Source organism: Mauremys reevesii, linkage group 8, assembly GCF_016161935.1.
Source record: "Mauremys reevesii isolate NIE-2019 linkage group 8, ASM1616193v1, whole genome shotgun sequence".
NCBI lineage: Eukaryota > Metazoa > Chordata > Testudines > Geoemydidae > Mauremys > Mauremys reevesii.
Genome location: NC_052630.1, coordinates 49,934,755 through 49,957,748, shown reverse-complemented (window position 1 = coordinate 49,957,748; position 22,994 = coordinate 49,934,755). Strand labels below are relative to the sequence as shown.

Below are 22,994 nucleotides of genomic sequence, written 5' to 3'. Positions count from 1 at the left end.
CGTAGAGCATGCATCTCCCTTTGACAGTTAAATAGGAATGTAAGATTTTTCCTTAAGTTAAACAGCAGCTCTCTTATTATTGTATATTAATCTGTATCATAAGTTTCTGTGTTGACATCCTTTTATCATATGTATGCCAACTAGAAAGAGATCTCACTGAACACAATGAATCTTAATATAATGAATTTGAGGACAATTTATTGATATACTATACATTTTCATTATGAATGCGAAATGGTGAAACTGGAGTTATATTCCAACTTTTACTTGTACTAAAAGAAACTAACTCCACTTCATTATTTAAACTCCCTATCGATTCTTTTGTCCCTTCTTCCAGATTTTCATAAGTCGAGGTATGTGCACAGACATATGCTGTATACATATTTGAAATACTGCTTGGAACATTGTGCTGGATGTTTTTTCGTGCCCTCTTCACTTATCTTCTCAAGCTTTGTGAAAGTTTGAAATAGTTTAACTAACCTTCAAGTTTCATTTAACAGAATGTTGTGGTGCTAGTATATTAAACCTTCCTCATCACTTATAAGGAAAAAGCACTCTGACTTGAAATTACATGTATATGTGTGATAAACTACAGTTCCTGTGACCACTTAAACTTTTAATATCTGAATGAACGATACTCCCCTTTTTGGACTTTGTAAACAAATTCAATAATCTCATTGTTGAAAGATGCATTTTAATGGTATTTAGACAATTCATGCATGTTTTGCTCAAACAGAATGAAGGGCCACAAGGGAGTAGTAACAAACCAAAATACATGGTCATGAAGTGTCCTCTGAGATGAGCAAATAAGCAGTACTTAAAAACAAACAAACAAAGCCCATCCTGGATGTAGCTTGCTAGTGTTGCCGTTTTTGGGGGCTTCTCTTAAACTACACAAGCATTAGTTTGTGTGAGAGAGAAATGTATTTAAGATCACTGCTATACATAGTGAATGTCCATATCCAGAAATTCCATCTTAATTCATACCAAACTGCATATGTTTTGCTTTAATGCGTATTTTAGTGCTGGGAATTATAATGTACTACATTCCAAATATTTTCCTCTTTCTCAAAACAGGAGCATGAGAAAAGATGCTGGAGTGTTGACTTTAACTTGATGGACCCTAAACTACTGGCTTCAGGCTCTGATGATGCAAAAGGTATTTTGATTTTTAATTCTAGTGCCAAAAGCTGAACTCGTGTATTCCCTATGATTGTCAATATAGGATGTGTCTAGTAACTGATTCCTTGACTGACTTAGTGTAACTGACTTTCCCAGGATATTATAGAACCATTTATGATCAGATGAAAAGAGGGAAGAGAGCTTTGTCTAGAGCTGTCGGGGGAAAAAAAAGGGAATCTCTTTCCTTGAAAAATTTCATGTTTTTTTGAAACATTTTGTTTCAGGGGAACTGAAATGGAATTTTTTAGCTTTCTCTCTGCCTGCAGTTGTCAGTTGCTGAATTGCCATAGAGGTAGAGAGCCTGGACACTCAGCCTGCACCTGCAGCTCCTGGAACTGGAGAGGCAGAGCGCCGTGGCTCTCAGACTGTCGCCTGGAGCTGGTGTGGGAAGCAGTCCCCTGGCACTCTGCCTTGGCAGCCCTCTGAAAACTTTTGTCAATTTCACTTGCATAAAGTGAAAGTAATAAGAGCCTTCCAGGTGGGCAGCCAAGCAGCTGTCATTTTGACTTTTTTTTTTTTTTAAACCAATAGAAAATCAAAATCTTTCAGAAAAATTGAAATATTCTCTTGGGAAATCTTGATTTTTTTTTTTTGTGAAATGGCCATGTTTCATTGGAAAATCATTCAGATGAAAATTATGGATCAGCCTTAGTCTAGTCTAGGATTTATGGGGAAGGTTGTATATCATGTTAGCTAGTACAATCCAACTAACATCTTCTTAAACTCTAGTGTAGACATAGCAAGTTTTATTTCAGCATGTGCCAGACTGATAGTCTGAAGATTGGGGAACTTTTGGTTTAAAAAAAAAAAAAAAAAAGTGTGTACAAGAAAGGGAGTGGCTACAGATAAATGGGTGGAGACTGAGAATGTCCTCTCTTGCTTTTATCTAAGAGTGTCTAGTAAATGATGATAAAGCATTAAGGATCATACACAGTGAGAAACACCTTGTCCTGTCGGATGTGTGACATGTTTTTTGAGAAACTTAACAGCGGTGTGAACAAAATTGGGTGGTGGTCAGGAAGGTATGGGAACTGCAGGAGTAGATATTGGGAATGAGCTGCTCCTTGCCTTCACTCCTCCCAAGACTCCTTCTGGGCCCTAATGACCCAGAATTTTGGAGTGCTCACCAGGCACACCATTGTGTCCCACTGGTTGAGCACTGCACATTGGAAGCAATACAATTTCTATAAAGGGGGAATGGATAGAACTGAAATACATAATCTTTCTACTTCCCTAAAGAACTGGACTTTATCTGCAGTCAGTCTACAATATCACATTAGTTATTAGGCAATCATTGCTTTTGACTTCCTTCTGCAGCCACTGGGGATCAACTCTCCCAAATGGGCGCAAACAGCTTTGGACAGAGCTGTTCATGATTTACTTGAATGACAAATTAATTTTTCATAAAACATTAAGCCTTGCAAGCCTCTGCCCCCTAAATTGCTTTTAAATTCTGTTTCAAAAGGAAGTCATATTAGTGTTTCTTAAATGTGTTTGACGTTCTCAAGGTAATTGGTAATTTCACTTACAAAATGCAGCCTTTATGATAATTTCATATTATGGAGATTTTTTTAAATGGCTTTTAATAGATTTTTTTTCTTCTTCTTTATGGTGGAAGTCAAGACTGTTTCCTTTACAATTAAATGTAATAAGGAAAAAGTCCCTCTGTATAAATGATCAACCTTTTTATCATTTTGCTCCCCATTCATGCTGTGCATTTTAAAAAGAGCTTATCTTCCAAATAGACATGCATTTATTAGCATGGTAAAGAGCTATCCGCCTGAGCTCACTTTATAAAACAGGGCCTCACATCACAGCTTAACAATTCTTTTCTGCAGAAACTGTTTTTAAAAGTGCAGTGTTTACACACATAAATAATGTATTAATAAAGACCTGCATTTTCTATACACATCCTGCCTTTCTATTCAAATAGTAGTTTTCTTTAAAGGTATATAGGGTTTTTTTTCTGATCAGGCCTGGGCTAGTGTGTTTCATCCCCCCTCCTTATGCAGTCTTTTCAGTATTTACATATATAACAAGGACATCAGAGGCGAATGCCAGAATTGGAGACCTATTTAAAAGTATTTTAAATAAGTATAGCTCTTTTAAATGCTATAGTGGAGAACTCAGTTTGCTAGACATCTGTTAGCCAAATGTCAAAACCTGCTACCCAAAGCTCATAGAGACTATCTGGTCAGGGTTAACACCTGTTGGGAAGCCCAGCACTACCATTCTGTTCTTCCTCGCAACTACCCCTAATGCTTGGATGTGTAGGCACTGAGCTTTCTATCTGTAGTTATTGGCTGTGTCTGGAATGATGGGAACTGTAATGCATTGGTGGTGTAATGTAATGGTGGGAGAGGTTGGGGGGTGAGATCTTTTCCTCCCCTAGCTCCTTTTCTGATTGCTGAGTGTGGAAGCTTTACCAAACCTCCCTCCTCATCCCTGCTGCAGGATGTTCCTGTCTCTCTCTTTCCCCCTTCCCCTTTTAAAGTGGTGACAAGGTGTTAGATGCCTGGGTACTTGGTGCACTGCAATGCCCTTTGCCAGATACACACACATTGAGGAGAGTAATCCTGTGCTCACTCCTCTGTCAAAGATCAGACACAGCAAAAGGAGCACTGAGCAACAGAACCCCACTGGAACAAAGATTGAGTCTGATATAATTACAGACAGCATGTCAGGGCTATGCATACCATTCCATCCTCTTCATTAATCAAAGGTCATCTAGAATTTGTTTGTAGGAATTCTCTGTATATTGTCTTCCATAGGAGAGAATTGGCGCATAGAAGCACTCTGACTCCAATTGTTCATTGTATTTAAAAAAGCAAATTATATGTTTAGTTAGAGTATTTGTAGAGCTGTCTGCTGCTACAGAGGTAGCTGAGATTTACACACCCGAAGAGAGATGATGACTGTTAGAATGTTGGCCCATGTTACCAGAGCCCTGAGAAGCTGCATAGCCTTCTGTTTTCTTGGGATATTTCTATAAAATAGAAGACTATAATTCTAATTTAACCAGAAAAAACATGACTTTAATTAACTCTGGGTCTGGTAGGCAGTTGACCTTGAAACTATAAATGAAAATATGTAAAAATACCTACTTTATCTTCCTGAAATTTTTAGAAAGGGACTTGGTGTAGGTGTCATTAATACTGTCTACATATTGGGACCCTCTGAACCACAGTAAGCAGGGAATTGGAGAGCTCCTGAGGCTTGAAAGGACATCTTGTAAGGCAGATGTGACCTCGTCTGCTAGAAACTCTTAAAGACGGATCTCTTGACCAGTTCATGGTGGAGATCACCAGATATTCTCCCCTAGTGGCCAGATTTTATAGTTGATCTGTCTCTGAGAAGAGAACCACATGTGGACCATCATGTTGTCTTTGTTTTGCCGTCAGCTCTGTACCCTGCCTACTCTTGGAGCATTCCTGGGCATGTGCAAACACCTATTGCCAAACTTCATTACATAAGCATTATTTTAAACATTGATGGTACGAATAAGTGGCCAATTTATTAAAGGAAACAGAAGTTTGTGCAAGAAAGTGTCCCGTGGTGACTGGTATGACCTTAAATTCTTACTATTGTAAATACACTTTTATTGCCCCATCTCAAACAGTTGATGGGAATTTAAACCTGGTTTATCAGAGCAGTGTTTTTCCTCAAATTGAAAAATAATTTTCAGACATAAGTCACATTCCCTTCTCTATATTTTGACTCTTCCTACCAGTGACATAACTTTCAGACATTAGAATGATCATTGATTGAAACTACCTGTGACTGACTGCTAAACGTGCCTTCAATAAAAATCCTTCTTAAGCAAGTTTTGGTAACCTAGTCATAGGCACAGAAATAGATTGTAGGGACCTGCAAGAACCTATTATACTCTAAGTACACAGCCTTTGAAAATATACAAAAAATAGCAAAAATATTTTTATATAAATTAACTATATAATAGGCAGCATCCATACCTCTCAACCTTCAAACCTTCCAACTTGTGATGGGCAAGCAAAATGTGGCAAATGACCAAACTCTGGCTGTAGTTGTGCCCTGTTGTGCCAAAACTGATGCCATTATAATACTTTTTAACTATAAAAACTGTTTTATGGATGTTTCCTCACTCTGTGAATTTAATTAAATCAGCACTTCAAAAAGAAAATGGAGGAAAAACAAATTTCATCATGTGCCATTTTAAAGAAACTCCCCATGGTTTATTTGCAGAGATTGAATCCTGGACCTTCAAATCCCCCAGTCAGACCTCTATCACTTGAGCTCAAAGGATAATTAGTGGACTACCTACTAGAGGGATTTTTTAGACCCACTTTGCCAGTGGGTTCTGTTCTAGGAGAGAATGAAATCTAGTGGTTAGAAGAGTGTGGTTGGCCTGAGTGCGTGAAGACATGGATCTGCCATCTTAGAGGCCAGGGTTCTATTCCCAGCTCTGCCTGAAATGGCCTTGTGCAATTTCTCAGTTAACTTGTAAAATAGAATACTTGAGTGCTGTCTGGGTTAGGGCATGAGGCTTCGTGAGGTGCACAGAAATTAGGGCTTGTCTATTCAAACAGTTTCTATGTGGCAAGCTGGGGTGTGAATATACTCCATGCTAGCTTGTTGCGGTCTAACTGCTCATGTGCATACTGCTGATGTGTATTAACAGTTTGTTAGTGTTTTGAAGTCAGTGCTCTAATAAACTTAACATGTGCCAGCAGGGTACATGTGGACAGCTAGACTGTGGCAGGCTAGTGTGGAGTAGATTCACAACTCAGCTTGCTGTTTAATTGTTCACGTAGACAAGCCCATAAACGGCATTCACAGGTAAGAAGATCAGAACTTCTCTGTAGGTCAGGGGTCGGCAACCTTTCAGAAGTGCTGTGCCGACTCTTCATTTATTCACTCTGATTTAAGGGTTTGCGTGCCAGTCATGCATTTTAACATTTTTAGAAGGTCTCTTTCTACAAGTCTATAATATATAACTAAACTATTGTTGTATGTAAAGTAAATAAAGTTTTTAAAATGTTTAAGAAGCTTTATTTAAAATTAAATTAAAATGCAGAGCCCCCCCCGGACTGGTGGCCAAGACCCAGGCAGTGTGAGTGCCACTGAAAATCAGCTCGCGTGCCGCCTTCGGCACAGGTGCCATAGGTTGCCTACCCCTGCTCTAGTTGTTTATTCTTCCACCCTAAACTACAGGTTATTTGGCTGGGCAGAGTGCCTGTGTGTGGAATATTTCTAGGCTTGGCGATCAGACACCCTGATCAAACTGAAATGCTGATGGTCCCACAAATTCCAGTACACTTGAGAGCTCAGTGGGAGGTTACTTTTCATTCTCATTGTCTCATGAGTTTGGAGTAGAACTTAAGGCATCTATGTGAACTGGTTTCTCATAATGTGAATTAGTGAAAGTAAAATATTCTCTCCTCCATCTAGATATAGAAATAATGAATAGGCGGCAGTTCTGCACATAAACATGTTGATTAGTTGTAGTGAACTGAGCGAGTTAGTTCAGGTTTGCAGAACTAGGTCCATGGAAAGGAAGGGTGGCCTGGTAGTTAGGGCATTGTCTTGGGAATCAAAAGATGAGTGTTCTGTTTCCAGCTCTATCAAGGACATTGTATTTAACCTTGAACAAGTCACTTAGAGCTTTAGGGGGAGCTCCATTTTTGAAAATAATTTTAATTGGAATTTTAGGTGCACACTTCTTCTGAAAATCAGGTTAAGCTCTGATGCCTCAGTTTCCCAGTTTATAAAAGGAGGATAATTGCTTACTTCATAGGGGTTTTATGGCTATATTCATTGTTTGTGGGGTGCTCAGATACTACCAAGAATGCCATGGAAAAGTAAATAAATGTGGTAATAGTTTATGGAGAGAGTGACTGTGAGACGAGAGAACTGTTCTCATCTCATAACTTAATACATTGACCTAAAGCAATATCTGCATATGGGATGATGAGGGAAGCATGATCCTTTAGTGTATGCTGAGCTTAGAAATTGATAGGCAGATGGACTAATTTTAGAGAACGGGCTCGGTGATACTGTGTCCTATAGCAAAATCATATTACCTGGTGCATCTTGTATATAAATAAAATGACTGTTCGATATTATGAATGTTTTGTGAAGAATATTAGCTAATATTCATAATGTAGATGAATGTTCCTTTCAACTACTGCAGCGAATAGCTTCCTCTTATGAAGTTTGTCCAAAGCTCTGACCCATAGTAGGTTAATTTATAAACTAATGAGCATTTGAACCAAAGCACCAATCAATTAAACAGAAACTTGATAAAATTAAATCAATTTAAACAAGCTGCTTCCCAGACATCATCTTGTTGTTGTAAGGTGTGGATGCTTGGCCACATGGAGAGATGCGGCTCTCTGCAGCAACAAAACTAGGCAAAGCATGTTTTAAGAACAGTTGATCTCATAGGGTAGTTTTGCCTCATCAGCACAGTTCTAAGTGTTATCAGGGCATCTGTATGTTTTATAATTACCACCTCAGTCTCAACAAAACTGCTAAAATTCACAGTAAGTGAAGCAAAATTCATACAACCAGAGTTTATGAACTTGTATACAAATTTATTTCCAGCTAAAACATGACTTGTGATGTGGTTTTATGTTTTTTAAAGTTAGGGGGCAAGAGTTGGTAGGGGGTAGGAAATCACAAAAAAGCTGAGAGCACTGTTCTAATCAGAGCCCTTTATGTTCCACAGCTATGTGGTCATAGAAGTTGCTGTGGAATCTAACCCTGGCCTACCAATTGTAACAAATTTCATGTTGGTTTTTATGAGCACCCGTATTGATTAAACAGCAGATGAGCTCATCAAGATCATTCTACTTTTTGTGATCTGAAGATGATTTGAATGAAATTGTGCAAAGGTGAAAGGCTAGTGTGCTGAAAACCAAGCCCCTGATTTATTTGTTACAAAATTAAGATCAAGTATCTGCTCATTATATTGATGTGGGGCCGAAAAGAGAATTACCCATATTGAACACAGTTTCTAACTTGTAGAACTTAGTTGGAAGGCTGCCTAATGAGTATTCAAAACAAGAGGCTGCATGGGACATATGTTTGCGAGGGGCACTACTATGAGCTGTGTGTTCATTTGACTTCCACAAATACCCATAGACTCTATAGCTTTCAATCTAAGGAACATTATCTGCTGACATTACATTTTTTTAAACCACAGAAATCAGAATTACTTGCTTTCTGTGCCATCAGATCAATAATGCTAACGTCCTCTGCTGTCACTGCGACATACACTGAGCTTCTGTTGGCAGCTCTTCTTTAAAGTGAGAAGCTAAAGCTTTTATTTGCTTGAAAAATTCTCTCCTACCCCCTGACTCCAGATGAGGCACTGTCATTTAGTATCACTTGGAGGAAGAGAAGGTCCAGGCCATGCTTGCAAAGCTGTATATTATTTTTTAATGTAGCTGATTGTTTATAATGCAAACTATACTTTTGGTAAATAAGAAAATCGATTATTACTGTCTGGAAACTGATAGCTGCATGTAATTTATCTCTTTTCGTAATTCTTGTATGCAAATGTAGTATGTATCAACATCTGCGTTTGATGGGTATATGTGATACTTTGTAATGGCTCCAGACATCTGTCAGATATTCCCACTGTGCTGTTTTTAAAGGATGCATCAATATGCTCCAAGCATTGCTGTTACTCTCACATCTTTGAAAGTGTCCTCCAAAGATGGCCAGAATTAGGGCAGGCCAGGAGCAGCACTCCCTCCCCTTCCTTCGTGTGAACTATTAAAATAAATAAAAAGGAGAGGGGGAGAGTCCACTACCCTTCCTGTGGATAAGCTGTCCCCAAGCTCAGTGGTTCTATAGGCATCTGTCCAGAGGCTATGTCTCCTCCTCCTCTGAAGCTCCTGGGGAGTGGGGTAATATGGGGAAAAGCTAATAGACTGGAGCAATAACAATATTTTTGTGTATCTATCTTGGAGCCAAAGCAGAGTGGTGTTTTTTTTTCCCCCCACCTTCCTCGTGGCCAGCCCTCTCCCCTTCCCTCCACAGAGGCACCAAAGTACCCCTTCTATACAGAGGAGGGATATCTATCTATAGAGGACCTGTCACATGCAAATCTATGTTAACCCTGTCTGTTTTCATAGGTAGTTCTCCCCAAACAGTGTATCTGCATAGCCACTATCCAATACGTAGTTGCCTTATCCCCCACTAGAGCAAAAGGGGGAAATCAGGAGGTATAGTCTGCTTCCCGGGCTGCTCCTGGGAGAGTGCAACACAATACCCCTTCCTCTGCGCTCCTGGCAAAGCTGTGAGTTAGCCCACAATTTGCAGTGCAATTTAAAATTCATGGTTGACTGGGTGGATAGTGCTTAATATGCCTAATCTTTGTGGGTTTAAATATGTACCTTAAATGTGTACACGAAGCTATTAGGGGAAAAAAACGAAGAGCCTCAAAGACTCTCCATCGCTTCGTATTTGTGAAAGAGGCCTGTCTAAGCAGGCATAAAATACAATCACATGTATGTGGGTATTTGTGTATACCATTTCCCCTTCTAGAGTAGTCCAGTACAGATTAATCTTTATGTTTACCTCTACACAATAGTCATTCACGTGGATTGAATTTAAATGTAACAATAAAAAGTAATGACAGGTTATACCCCAGTGCAGCTTTTTTTCCTCCTGGTACCAATCTTTGAAGAATGGAAAACAAATTGTTCTTACTAGTTGTGCTTACAGATACATTTAAATGAAATCTATGCAGAGTGGTTACAACTGAGCGCACTGAGCAGGAGTTCTTCAGAGCACAGCTGGATGACAGAGTAGGTAGAATATCAGCCTCATTGCTCTTGGTTGTACAAGTCTGAGGTCCGGTAGCCTTGGCATACTGTGATTACAGTATGCAGCTAGACACCTGCATGAGGTTCCAAACTCCACAGGAATGCAGGCTTGAATCCTGTGATATTGTTTATATCGGGTGTGTAGAAGTGGTAAACTACTGTTGTGCTTGAGAATGTGCTGAAAATTGATCCATCGACCAAAAGCTGCCTTTTAGTACCCACTAATTTTGTTCACCTTGTCAAAAATATTAATGTTCATGAAAATCCCTACAAGCAAGTGTGTGATGAGTTTCTGTGGGAACCTATTTGAGTACTGACCATGTTTTTAAATCTTTCAAAAAGCATTTTCAGCCTCACTTACTCATTTCTGCCTCTCTTGTTGTGTTTCTCCTCAGTGAAGCTGTGGTCTACGAACCTGGATAATTCAGTTGCAAGTATTGAGGCCAAGGCTAATGTGTGTTGTGTCAAATTCAGCCCCTCTTCTAGATACCATCTGGCTTTTGGCTGTGCAGGTAGGTAACCAGTGTGTTTTATAGAGGAACAGAAGGTGTAGGGAAAGAGCAGACAACCCTCAAGTTTCTGACTATTCCTATTTGCAACCAAACAAGATACCCCTCTGAGGCCAGATTCTTCAAAAGACTCCTGGGCCAGATTTTCAATTGCTCAGACCTCACAACTGGGGGGTTGGATTTCTACCAGCGCTTTGCGCCCAGCAGGCTGCCATTTTGACACTGAGGTGTCAAGCTTTTTGAAAATCTGCTCAATAATTCTGATGCTTAAATGGAAGCTGAGATCTCTTGAAAAGGCTGACCTATGAAGAAACTAAGGCCTTCTGTACAGGGCCAATTAGACCATGGCACACTGGGCGGTGAATCTGTCTTGCAGTAGCCAGCTGCCACCTAATTATCTGTGCACCCTGCAGATGTGTTAACAGCTTGTTAATGTGCTTTGAGCTAGTCCCACCTAAGAGGACTAGATCATAGTGCTCCAACAAACTGTTAGCATGCATCAGCAGGCAGCACATGGACAGTTAGGTGGTGGCAGGCTAATGTGAGGTAGATTCCTACCTCAGCTTGCTGTTGTTTAATGGCTTGTCTACACAAACACTAAACCACTATGAGAAACTAATATCTCCCAGTCTTAAGAGATACTTTATTACACTTAATTATTTTGTATTTCTTGCCTGATGAATAGTTGCAGGTATGTATCACTGTATGTGAGGCTCTGTAAATAATACAGAACTAGGGGCGCAGTTGTGGTTGCACCTCAGATGCCCTGTGAGGCATAGGTTTAATGTTGCATCCAACATATGGAGTTTTACTCTTTTCCTACCGCTACCATTCTCCTGTTTCTGGTCCTCTGGGCTAAAAGAGGAATCTTGGCTAACTGAGACTTTATAGTGGCAACACTGTGGGCAGGAAACGACATTGATTTAAAATAGTTTAAGTTGATGACCTCACTAGAACTAGTTTTGAGGAGTGTGTAAACGTAATTTATTATTGTACCTGGAAACAGCTGAAAACAACATGCGGTGCCCACAACTGTTTCATTGGCATAAAAATAACACATCATTTCCTTCCTTCCTTGTGGTTTTAATGCACTTGTAACAAGAATTTCCGATGTTTTGTACACTCTGAACTCTTGGAGATATTTAAATACCATGTTTTTACCAACAGTTTGCCATCTCATTAAAAATTCACAATTCCAGGCAGGCTTTGCTTAGATTGACTATTAAGAAGGCGGGTGGGGGGAATGAATTTTTGACACACTGCAAAAATAGATTGAAGTTGGAGTGTGTAAAATATTGATTTGCTTGATAAAGGTAATCTCACAGGTTTAGTAAACTACATGCAAAAATAGAATTGAATTACAATGTTAATCAGCAATATTAGAATGTAAAGGACTCTTTATGAAATATATTAGGGAAATGAGTGCAAGAATCACCACTGACAAATGGAACAACTGCGAATAAAATATAGGTGTAAAAGACATCAAGCACCAGCATTTTTTCCTGTTAAATCAGATAACCATGATTGCCATTTATCTAAAATGTACTGGGGCCTAAACTTACAAAGCACAGATGGAAACTAGATCAAAATCTAGGAAAAATGTTAAAATTGCAAGACGTGGCATTAAAGCAGTTTAAAATGTTCCATAAACCATATTGGACTTTCATCCTCTGAGCAAGATTGGATTAAGAGGCAGAAACGTGTTGGAATTATTTGGAGATTTTTTTAAATGACTGCATTTTGAGAGTATCAGAAAGGTTTGACTAAAATGCTGTGGAGCAAAATGGCATTAATAATGGGGAGAAGTAGCTGGGGGTGGGGGAAGGTATAAGTTGAGATCGACGTGTCTAAATTCTGCTTGGTACTTGGGGGAGTTGTCTATTCATCCAAGTTAAAATGGATATCTGGCCACTTAATGATTTGCTATAAGAATCCTGTGGAGGCACTGAAATGATGGGAATGACTTGCCCATAAAAGCAATTTTAATGGATCTTGCAGTCACCAACTTGTATGAAAATAATTGATGGAATAGATGACAGAATAGAATAATTTAATAAGTTCAGGAACCCATTTTTAAACTTTACAGTGAAACAAAATTTCGATGTTAAGTGCAGAAACAGGCTGTGCATACAGTTCATTGTATTGTTGGGTAGGCAAAGGGATAGTTATTTTATTTCTCATTTCCCTTGCATATACCAATTTCAAATTTTATAATGCTTACAAATTTTATTTATTTTAGAAGGAAGGAAATATAGGTTATAAATGTAACAGTTTTAGAGCTGCTTTTAGGCTATAAAACTAATAAGGGAATAATAAAAAAAGGCCTTCAAGAGAGCAGTATTGGAAATGAAACCCCCTTTGAAAGAAATGGCAGATCAAAAACATACAATCCCATTTTGCCATCACTCTCAGCACCCTGTGGGAACCTAAGACTGTCTGTAAAACATACTCGTTGACTGAGAACTAAAGTAATGGGCTACCATTATGTAAAATGTAGCGTCTCTGTCCTCAACCCCATATACATTCATGGCAGGTTTTTTCCCTGTTAGGTAAATTGATGTTTGTTACTTTTCAATGGTATAATTAATTTGTAACAAAATAGCCAATACTTTATGGCATTACACATGTAGTAGAATTTTGTACAGTATTCCTTTAAAATTATATGAGCAGAAATCCTACTCCAGTTCTCACATTCTGTTACTTTTCCTCTGATACTTTTTGGTTTGCAATGCCTCACACAGGGAGGGGAGGAAATGTTACGCACCTTACAGGACTGAAAGCTAATGTAACAGCCAATTATGCATGTGTTAAACATGAAACACAGCGTGCCTCTATATACCAACTTCATGAACTCAGATCATGACATAAGAGCAGCAGTTCTCAAACTTCAAGAGTCCGCATCCCATATCTAAAACTCCAGCGTCCTTTGCAATACCGCCTTTATGATTTTAATCAGTGTAGTTATGAAGGATCCTTCTACTGATGATAACAGGTGGGTTAGAAACCCCCACTAGTATATCAGTGGTATACATACCACAGTTTGAGAACAACTGAATTAGAATGTTTTCAGGAGAAGAGCAAAGTTTTGTGTGGTGACGGAGCTTCATGCTTGATACTGGAGACATAAATGGATGAAGCAAATATAAGACCAGTGTGGTGTGGAGCACGTTTTCAGTTCTCTTCATGTATGCTGAGTAGATTATAGGCTGATGACTCCATGGGGGTGGGGAACGTTAAGGTGACTTAAGTCCCTTGATTGCGAAGTACAGTCTTCACTATATTTCTTGGAATTTGTGTTTAGCATCAATTTTTGTGAAAGCTACCTAGTCGTTGCTTGAGGTGCATATTATTTGCAATCCAATGTATCCTTAATGAAGTCTGGTGTGAGGGCATGCATAAAGGAAACTTGCACCCTTGTGTTTGTGTATATGCTGTCTGTATCAATCACCAAATAAAAGGAATGTACTGAAGTACTGAGGTGATTTGATTCTGGTCAGAGGCCAGGCAGCAAACTTTTTAGCAGTCACAGTGAATTAGGGCTCTCTGCTCTAATAGCTTTGGCTACTGTTTACTTACTGATAAAACTCTGCTGACTCTGCTAGTCTGCCCATTGTAGTTCATATCATACAATTCTTTTTGATGCAGAACAATACTTTGTATTGAGCTCTTGTCCTGGCTCTCTCCCTTAATTGGTGACAAGAGAAGAAAATGGAAGCAGATCACTTAATGGTAATTTCTAAAAGGAGGACATGTGGCCTGTTAGGCAGAACTATGCACTGAGAGTCAGAACAGAGTGTGGCTCTGTCACTCGTGCACTAGACTCTTGGGGCGAGTCACTGATGCCCTCTGTGCCTCGTTTTATCTAATGGGAATAATAGCTACAGGAAAGGGGTGTTGTGAGACCTAGCAGACTGTACAGATTTTGAGATCTTTGATGAAAGGTGTTATGTAATTATATTTCATAAATATAGACTATTTACTTACAAGCACTTCTGCTTCCATGTCAAGTATTGAACTTAGTTCACGTTAGGTGCCCTGGAGAAGTACATGTGGCTCACAACTGGCATTTTAGCCACTCCTTTAGGAGCAAACCCACAATAACTTTCTGTGGCTAATACTGATGTGATTTGTTGTTGTGTTTGTTGGACAGTTGACTCTCTGAAAGCATCACCTAAAGCTCATTTTGACAAGATAAACTAGAACAAACTGTATGTCTAAGAGAGAAGGAATCTGCTTGATGTAGGACTTGGGTTTCAGATTTAGGAAATATATCTCTTAAAAGCACAGCCTCACTGTGGTGGACGGAGGAGGTAAGAAATTGTTTAACTGCAACCTGACAGGATCTGCCACAGGGGAAAATGCATTTAGAGAGGAAAAGATCCAAGCTCTCTGATTTTAATAAAATATTCTATTTGCATGCTTACTGAATTGAAACATTCTGCAGTATAAGCTGTAACCACTGCCGAATACAAAATACAGGTAATTTTGTGGTCTCTTCCTCTTTCTTTAAAAAAAGATAGTATATTTTTTATCCTGAAATTAGTGATTTAAATCACTAATAAGTTGTTGTTCTGCTCCAGCAGTAACACACTGATGCCTTCTGCCCATATATTTTCCAGTAGCACATCTTAGAAAAACAAGTTAACTGAAAATGTATGCAATTTGCAACTAGATTATTGTTCAGCTTGTCCAGTTTCCCTGCGGCTAGGTTGTCTGTGTTAACTTCAGCGAGCTAAATATAGCTGATAGCATGGTGAGAATAAAATAGTGCTGTAATGCTGTTAACAGCTACCATTGACCCTTTATTTCCCATATGTAGTATAGAGATCAAGCCATCAAAATTCCCTGATTCCTAGCTCTTGACACTAGAATGGTCTCCTGTTGGCACTATTATGTATTTGAATTACAGCCTACCAGTAAGCATCACAGACTGTAGCCATAGCACTAACCGGTCTCTCACCTTTTTGTCCTATCCATTTGTAGTTTCTTGCCCTTTCTTCTCCTCCTCCTCCTTCATTCCTCTTATCGCACAATGATACTGGACTTGAACACTTCCCAGGAAGAACCTTTCCTTTAAAGTCCCCATTACTAACTGATAGGATTTTGCACAACAGGTTTCTTAGCAGTGCGGTCCAATGAGGACTCCCTTTCCTACAAAAATCAATAATCCATCCTGCATTATCTCAGCCCCTTTCCCTGCACCCCCGTCTCCCTTCTCACTTATTCTGAATACACAGCAGGGCCTTTAAAAAAACAAAACAAAAAAACCCACTACCACTCTTGCATCTTAAACTGCTGTTTTCTGCTCCTTCTCTCATTCAGTTATATGGTGAAATGGCACAGGGGAAGGAATGTTTGTATTTAACTCTTTTTAGTGCCTCTAGTCAAAAATTTCCAAAGCAGCATTTTCACAGCATTTTTTGTACCTATTACCAGGCATGAAGAATTGGTTTATGCTATAGTTGTCCAAATGGGATGATATTAAAAGTGAATTTTGTTATCCTGCGTGTTTATCAAATGCATGTTTTTTCCTCCTGCTGCATCATGTGCAAGATTGCTTTCCGAGGAAATCGAGTCTAAATCCATAGTAGAGCTATTTAAATCCAGGCTGTTCTTAATGCAAGATGCACAAATGTAACTCTTCAGAGTCCATATGAAAGAGTTGGTAGCATACCAGCATCTGCACGTTCATAGGGTCATACGTGAGCTTAAACTAAGAACCCTTTTTCTTGTGCAAAGGTGCTTCCCTCCCTTTCTATGTTTTCTGGGGGAAGAGGGCTGTCTGTTTATTGTCCATTCTCTACATATCTACTCTATGGTCACCATAGTATCTGAGCACCTCAGAAGATTGAGTTCATACTTGCAGCATCCCTCTGAGGTAGGAAAGTATTATCCCATTTTAGAGATGGGCAACCGAGGCACAAAAAGATTAAGCGACTTTCCCTAGGTTGTAGCAGAGCCAAAATATGAACCCAGATCTCCCACTTTGCATTAACTGCAAGATCATTATCTCCCCCTTTTGGTTTTTAAGGGGTGTCAGGTAACCAGTCCTCTCTTTTAGGGTCTTTAGAGGGCCCCGTAATCCAGAGACCAGTTTCCTAGGGAACTGAAAAGAGGAGGAAACGAATCACTGGGATTCTCTAGTAACTGCATATTAGGGATTGTGGCATCTGCCTCATGCCTAGAGAGAGCCACTTTTAAAATTGAGCTTTCCCAAATACAATAAAATTGTTGTAAGCTGTGTGGTACTCTGAAAATGTACATGCTTGAAATGCCTTCAGAACATCTTGATTTTTCTAAACTCGAGCAACTTCACCTTATCAGGCTTTTATTTGCTTGTTCATGTTTGTCAGGTTGCTGTTGTGCTGAACAGAACAGATGAGCTAGGACTAGAAGAGTACTTTAACTTTAGTGACTAACGTTCAGGATAGGAGGGCCTGTCACAGTATGGAAGGCCTCTGCAGGGAACAGAACGCAGTCAACAGTCTTCAGTATCACAAATTCAGGATACTTGCAGACTTTGAATAATATAGCCTTAAATTCTTAAATGTATAAATCAAATGAACGCTTATCCAGTGGTGGTGACGTATAACTGAAGATGCAGGATGCCAGGCCAGTGATAATGGCTCATGTTAGAACATGCAAGACACACGTTGCTATGCCAATAGCTTTGTTTTTATTACAAGTATTCTCCCATCTCTTCCTGAAGACCGCCATCCTGTAAACAAAAAGTCCTGATGCACTTCCAGTTCAGGACCACATCTGGCTGCTTCAGCAGCCTTGAATGAAGCTGATAATACACTGTATGTCCAGGACAGACCACTTCTTGGACCATCCATATCCAGTGGAATATTGATTACTACAATAAGTGGAGCACTGACTTTTTCCAATGTCATGTTGTAAAACCAGTCTTTCAGGCTGCTTTAGATTTGTGTGCTTCGACTGCTTTGTGTCACTTCCAGCTATTAATGGAGGAGCAATGTGATATTAATGACCCAGAAGATAGATTGGGATTTTTCTAAGAGAATGTGAAGGCTTTTCAGTTAAAGCAAGTTCTTACCTTAATAGGCTCTCACTGGTAAGTACTTAACTATATTGAAAACATAAATTGATTCTCAAAGCATCTATTGTGAGCAGACACATGGTATGTTTGGGGTGGGAGTAGGTTGATAGATTGGAGTTGAGGTGCAAGTCACCTTTTCCTGTGAATTTATGGAGAGATTTTTCAAAGGCACAAAGGACAGTTAAGCACTGAGCTCACTTTTGTGTCTGAAAGTATCTTCCTCAGTGCTCTTGGAAAATCCCAAACTGGTGTTGGCTTGAGGGAAATCTGTGTTTTTCTGAAAGTGTGTGGTTTCACCTAAATCTGCCTTGAATATTTTAACATATTGCTTACTCTTAAAAGTAAACTGGGTCCATTTTTCTTAGCACAGTGTTCTGAAAGTTTCAATATTTAGTAGTCCTCCCCTCATATAAATTGTAGAATGTACTTTATTAAGTTTCTACTTACTTTCAACTGCCATTTTGCAGCTACTGCTGCCTTGACAAGCACTTGCTGAAAATCTTTTTATGGCATCAATAGTGTCAGAATCCATGGTGCTAAATTATAAACCAGGAGTTGCAGCCAAACTGTACTATCTTGTACTTATAGCAAAGCTGGTTCATTTGTAGCCAGCACGTGAAATGAAGACCACCAAGGAGAAGCCCAAATGGTGTAGGAAATAGCATTGATGATGTGGAAGATTAATCTTACCTTGGTCAGTACCAAATCAGTTTTTCACGTTGAAGGTAGTCACCTCTTGTGATCATTAGATCCTTAAGAACTCTTCAGAAGAGTAGTTAAAAGTTTGCGTAATGTTCCTCCTAGTTTAATGTGTGGGTTGTTTTTTTTTTTTAATTTCAGCTGGATAAAGTGTTTATTTCTCCTAACTGTTGTGTTTATAGTGTTATATCTGTGTTGTTCCCAGGATATAAGACAAGGTAGGTGAGGTAATACCTTTTATTGTACCAATTTCTGTTGGTGGAAGGAACAAGCTTTTGAGCTTCACAGAGTTAATCATTGGGTTTGGAGAAGGTAATTTAAACTATCCAAACTAAAATGCACAATGGGACAGATCCTTAAGCATAAAGGGTTTACACACAACTATTGTGTAACCGTTTGGAGAAATGTTAAACAGTTGCTAGATTTCATCCCAGAAGTGGCTGTTCTTCGGTAGTGGGTAAAATGATAAAATCAGTTTGAAAAGCTTCATTTGATTATCCAGAGAAAAGGATAAATCTGTCATTAGCAGAAATTGATGTGTTAATTGTTTTGCTTAAATACTCTTTTCCTGCACATTTTCTTACAACTTAGTTGAAGTCATTTTGTCAGTGTCACAAAATTATTCAAATTAAAATTGAAATGAACCTTGTAATTCAAGAATAGAAAAGGCAAGTTCAGATTAATCTTTTCCAAATTGCTGTCACTACCAGCTATTGCTGTATCCCTTAGAGAGAAGAATGCTTTCCCACTTTAGGAGTTCCCAAGGCAGCAGTTTCATTTGGGAGTCTTCCAGCAATTTACTCAACAGAATTGCTTGATGGAATGGCACCTTCTGTAATGCCTCAACACATCGTATATTTAGTATCATAATACTATGTTGTATAGGCTGCTGCTTAGACTCAAATTAACTCCTCCAGTTCCTTATTCAGGTGCAGTACCCATTTAGGCGTTCTTAATGTGTACTATTTGCTGCATTTCACTGAAGCTTAGCGCAGAGCTAGTAAAGCCTGTGGCCCCTGAGTGTGCAATATTCTGATGCTAGAGTTAGTAAACTACAGATTATATCTATATTTTATAGAGATTTTATCATTATCTGAGCACTTAGCATAGTAAGAATTCTAAAGGAAGATGATTCTACTAGAATCCCGCACTAAAAGCTGCCTTGAGAACATTTTCTGAAAGTTACATGGTTAGGCAGCCAAATATCAGGAAATGTCAAAACTAAGGTTACATGTGCAACTGTAAATCTGCCCCCTCGTATATACTTTGATAGAATCTAATTACCATACATTGCAGACTGTCGTCAATTGTTTTACCTTACATAAATGTGTATTATCTTGGTAACCTTTTTTTCTTGTACGTGAGCTTGTACATTGGGGCCATGCCTGCACAGTGGATGCCCTTGTGCCTCCCTCTCCAAGGATGTAAAAGATAGAGTGGGCAAAACCATTCCTCGGTTTCGTCTTACCCTCCATGACTGAGAAATGGAGCCCCTGTAGTTTCCTTTTTGTGCACTGTGTGGTTTTGATACCTGTGTGTGTGTGTGTGTGTGTAGGTAGTAAAGCAATCGTCATTTCTCCCCCCCCCCCACTCCAGTTGGCTAGATATTAAAAAACCTCTTATTTGTTAGTAACTTCCCTGGTACTGGGATTTACTGCACCCCGAAACAAGTCCCTGGGATTCAAAAGCTGACTCGTCTATTATGCAGCTGTTTCACTTAATGATGGTGCCTCTTTTGCCTTTGAGAGAGGCATATCTCTGTTAGATACTCAATCTGTTGCTGCATCTTCAAGAGAGCACAGATAGAGCGAAGCTTGGCTTAAACTCTTTCTCCTGGGGAGCTCAATGAGAGCTTCCTTGTTATCTGTGGAAAGGGCCTATCAGGCCTGAATAGGCTGTCAGCTAATGCTCCCATGAGCTTCTGCTGACTTTTAAGTGACTAAAACCTTCATCAACTGAGAACAGAAGAGAAGCTAAGTCCTCTTCTGCCCAGCCCGAGAAGGGTAGGAAAACATTGTTCCCACAGTGAATGCAGACCTAGGTTATGCCCCCGGCACCTAGTAAAATGAGGCGTAGCTTTTCTCAGCTCCCTTCCCCTCCCTTCAGGGACCCCTCTCATGAGTTCTTGATATGTAGCAGCTCATATAAGATGACAAGGGATCCAAGAATCGAACTGTGATGACTGACTCATCTTGGAAAAAGATCAATGCTGCAGGTGAACAGTTCCATTCACCTAATCCTATGTCTCTTCACCCTGCTAAGTCTCAGGATCAACAAAGAAAAGTCATCACTTTACCCAAACCAGAGAATAGAGTTCATGGGGGCTGTATAGATTCCACATCAGCCACAGTATATCTACCACAGGAGATATTCAAGGCTATGGTAGACCTAATTAACCAACTACAGGCTCAACCACTCTGTCAAGAAAAATTATCACTATGCTGTTTAGAATTCAGAGAGGGCAATGTGTCTAAGCATAAGCAAGGGATCCCAAAGCTGCTGAGTTTTGGTTAGCCCTAAAGAACATACAAAGTGTGCATATGTAGCAGCTACTACTTTTGGAACCTAAATCCATAACCCATTTGTGTGTGTATATTTATCTGCTTTAATCTTGTAAATAACTCATTTCTTTTTCGTAGTTATTCTTTAGTTAGTTTATTACAGAATTGACTAAAAGCATGGTCTTTGGCAAGATATCTAACCTACAGTTAACCTGGGGTAAGTGATTGGTCCTGTGGGACTGGTAGTATCCTGAATATTGTGATTTTTTTGGTATAAGGGACCATCTGTCACAAAGGCAGGCTTGCATGCACGGCAAGATAGACCAGAGTGTCCAAAGGGGACTAAGACTCCACGTTAAGGCTATTACAGTTCTTGAAGAGTTCACACTTGATACTTGGTTGGTGAAATCTAATTATAGAACATGAAACCAGTTTGGGGTTTGTGCCCTAGTTTGTAACAATCTGCTCTTAGGTTTGCACCCACGTTTGTGAGCCACTCCAGACAGCCTGTCTGTCTGTCTGACAGGAAACCAATCTTTGAGTTACCTTTTTACGTGAGAATCCTCTGCAGATCCAGCTCTTTAGAGTCAAAAAGGTCAAAGATTCACAAGAATTCCACAAAAAAACCCTACATTTCTTTCCCCTCCCCATCTGAGCTCTTGCCCCAGCAGATTGATTTCTAATGCTGTATGTCTCTTTTTCCCTCTTAATATGAGACAAGTTATTTAGTGGAGATTTTATGGGCTGCTGTGTCAAAAGCTTTAGACAAAGTCAATAAAAAATGTCCCCAGTGGGCAAAGACCATTATCCATAGCCTGATGAATGTCATCTGTAACCTCAAGCCATAGGGAGCCTATCGAATGTGAAGGTTAAAAACCAGTCTGGCAGTTCCCATCAAGGCTGCTGTTCCCTTTATCTACTCAGCAAAGGGAGATACAGCTATCTAATGAAATGCTAATGTTGAGCCACACTTAAAAAAATGCAGTGAATTTGGTGCTAGTGAAAGAAATGAAAACCACTGAATGAAGCAAGGCATGTGGTGCAGGCAAGTGCTGTGCAGTTATCCCCACAGAGTTCTGTCAAAGAACAAAACTGCTAGGCTGTAACACCCTGCTGTCCTGGTCGTGAGCTTCTCAGGAGCAGTGTACCAGTTGTTAGCTCTGATGGCGCTGCCAAGGATTCAATGGCCAGACTTACTTAATGTAACTCAATCATATTAAAAACTCAGGCAATTCTGTGGTTTCCTCAGTTGTTACATTTCCAGACCTAGGCAACAGGGAAAATGAATCTAAAGAAACCTTGAGTTACGCATCTCTTATATGGACTTTGCGCTGTCAGATACCAGCACAGCACCTGGGAGAGTCAGCCTGCAGGGAAAACTTGCATTGGTTGCATTATCTCACTTCAGTGCCCCTTATTGGGTAACCGTTGTTAAGCAGGTGGGGCAACCGCTCCGAAACAATACTTAAGAGCTCATTGGACTATGGGTTTGATGTTTCTGAATCTGGTCAATATATAGACAAGGCACAGTGAGCCCACTATACAGGTGCACTCGTGAAATAAAGAACAAGAAGCCGAAGGGGCAGGAGGAGGTAGTAGCAGCAGGGGAGAGAGGGAATGTGACAAAGTAAGGAGAAGGATCATCCCAGTAAGGAGGTCCAGGTCCTAGGACTCACCAAGTTAATTAAGGGTCCTAGATGACCTAGGAAGGCATCTTTTCTAGGACCAGTCCTCCCCTTCTCTCTGTATGGGCATCGGAGGTCAGGGTCCCGGTTTCTACCAGGGGAAAGAAGAGGTCCAAGCAGCTTCCCTAATTGCTTACATATCCCCTATTTAGGTTTCCATCAAGACAAAGGTGTCTTGCATACTATGTCATCTTATTCCTTTTTCTTGTCAGTAACATAAGGGAGGAAGCTTCAAAAAAGCTGTTGGAGGGCCCTGAAATTATATCTGTCCCCTCATTTTGTTGCTATTTTTATTCCAGCCAGGGATGTTACCTCTAAGCATTTGTTTCCCTTTTTTATCAAGCAATATGGCGTTCATGCTAGGCCTGCTTGCTAACATGAGCCTTCGGCCAACTTGTGTTGATGATCAAATTCTGCTAGTCCACCATTTTGTGCCTGTTCAGCAAAATCCGTTAAATTTGACCAAGCTTTCCCATGGGGGGATTACCACCATTTTCTATCAAGAAGCATCTGTGGTGCAGTGTTTAATCAGAACCTCGGCT

The 22,994-nt window shown here is 39.7% G+C and overlaps 1 protein-coding gene across 3 annotated transcripts in view; it reads left to right on the top strand.

Moving 5' to 3' along the window:
• Positions 1-22,994, top strand: part of COP1 (COP1 E3 ubiquitin ligase) — a 207,701-nt gene that overhangs the window by 110,977 nt on the left and 73,730 nt on the right. For all 3 annotated transcript variants that reach the window (XM_039485499.1, XM_039485500.1, XM_039485502.1), the window contains exons 14-15: positions 1,078-1,159; positions 10,391-10,507. In XM_039485499.1, the coding sequence (XP_039341433.1) occupies positions 1,078-1,159; positions 10,391-10,507 (199 nt within the window). The remainder of the gene's footprint in view (positions 1-1,077; positions 1,160-10,390; positions 10,508-22,994) is intronic.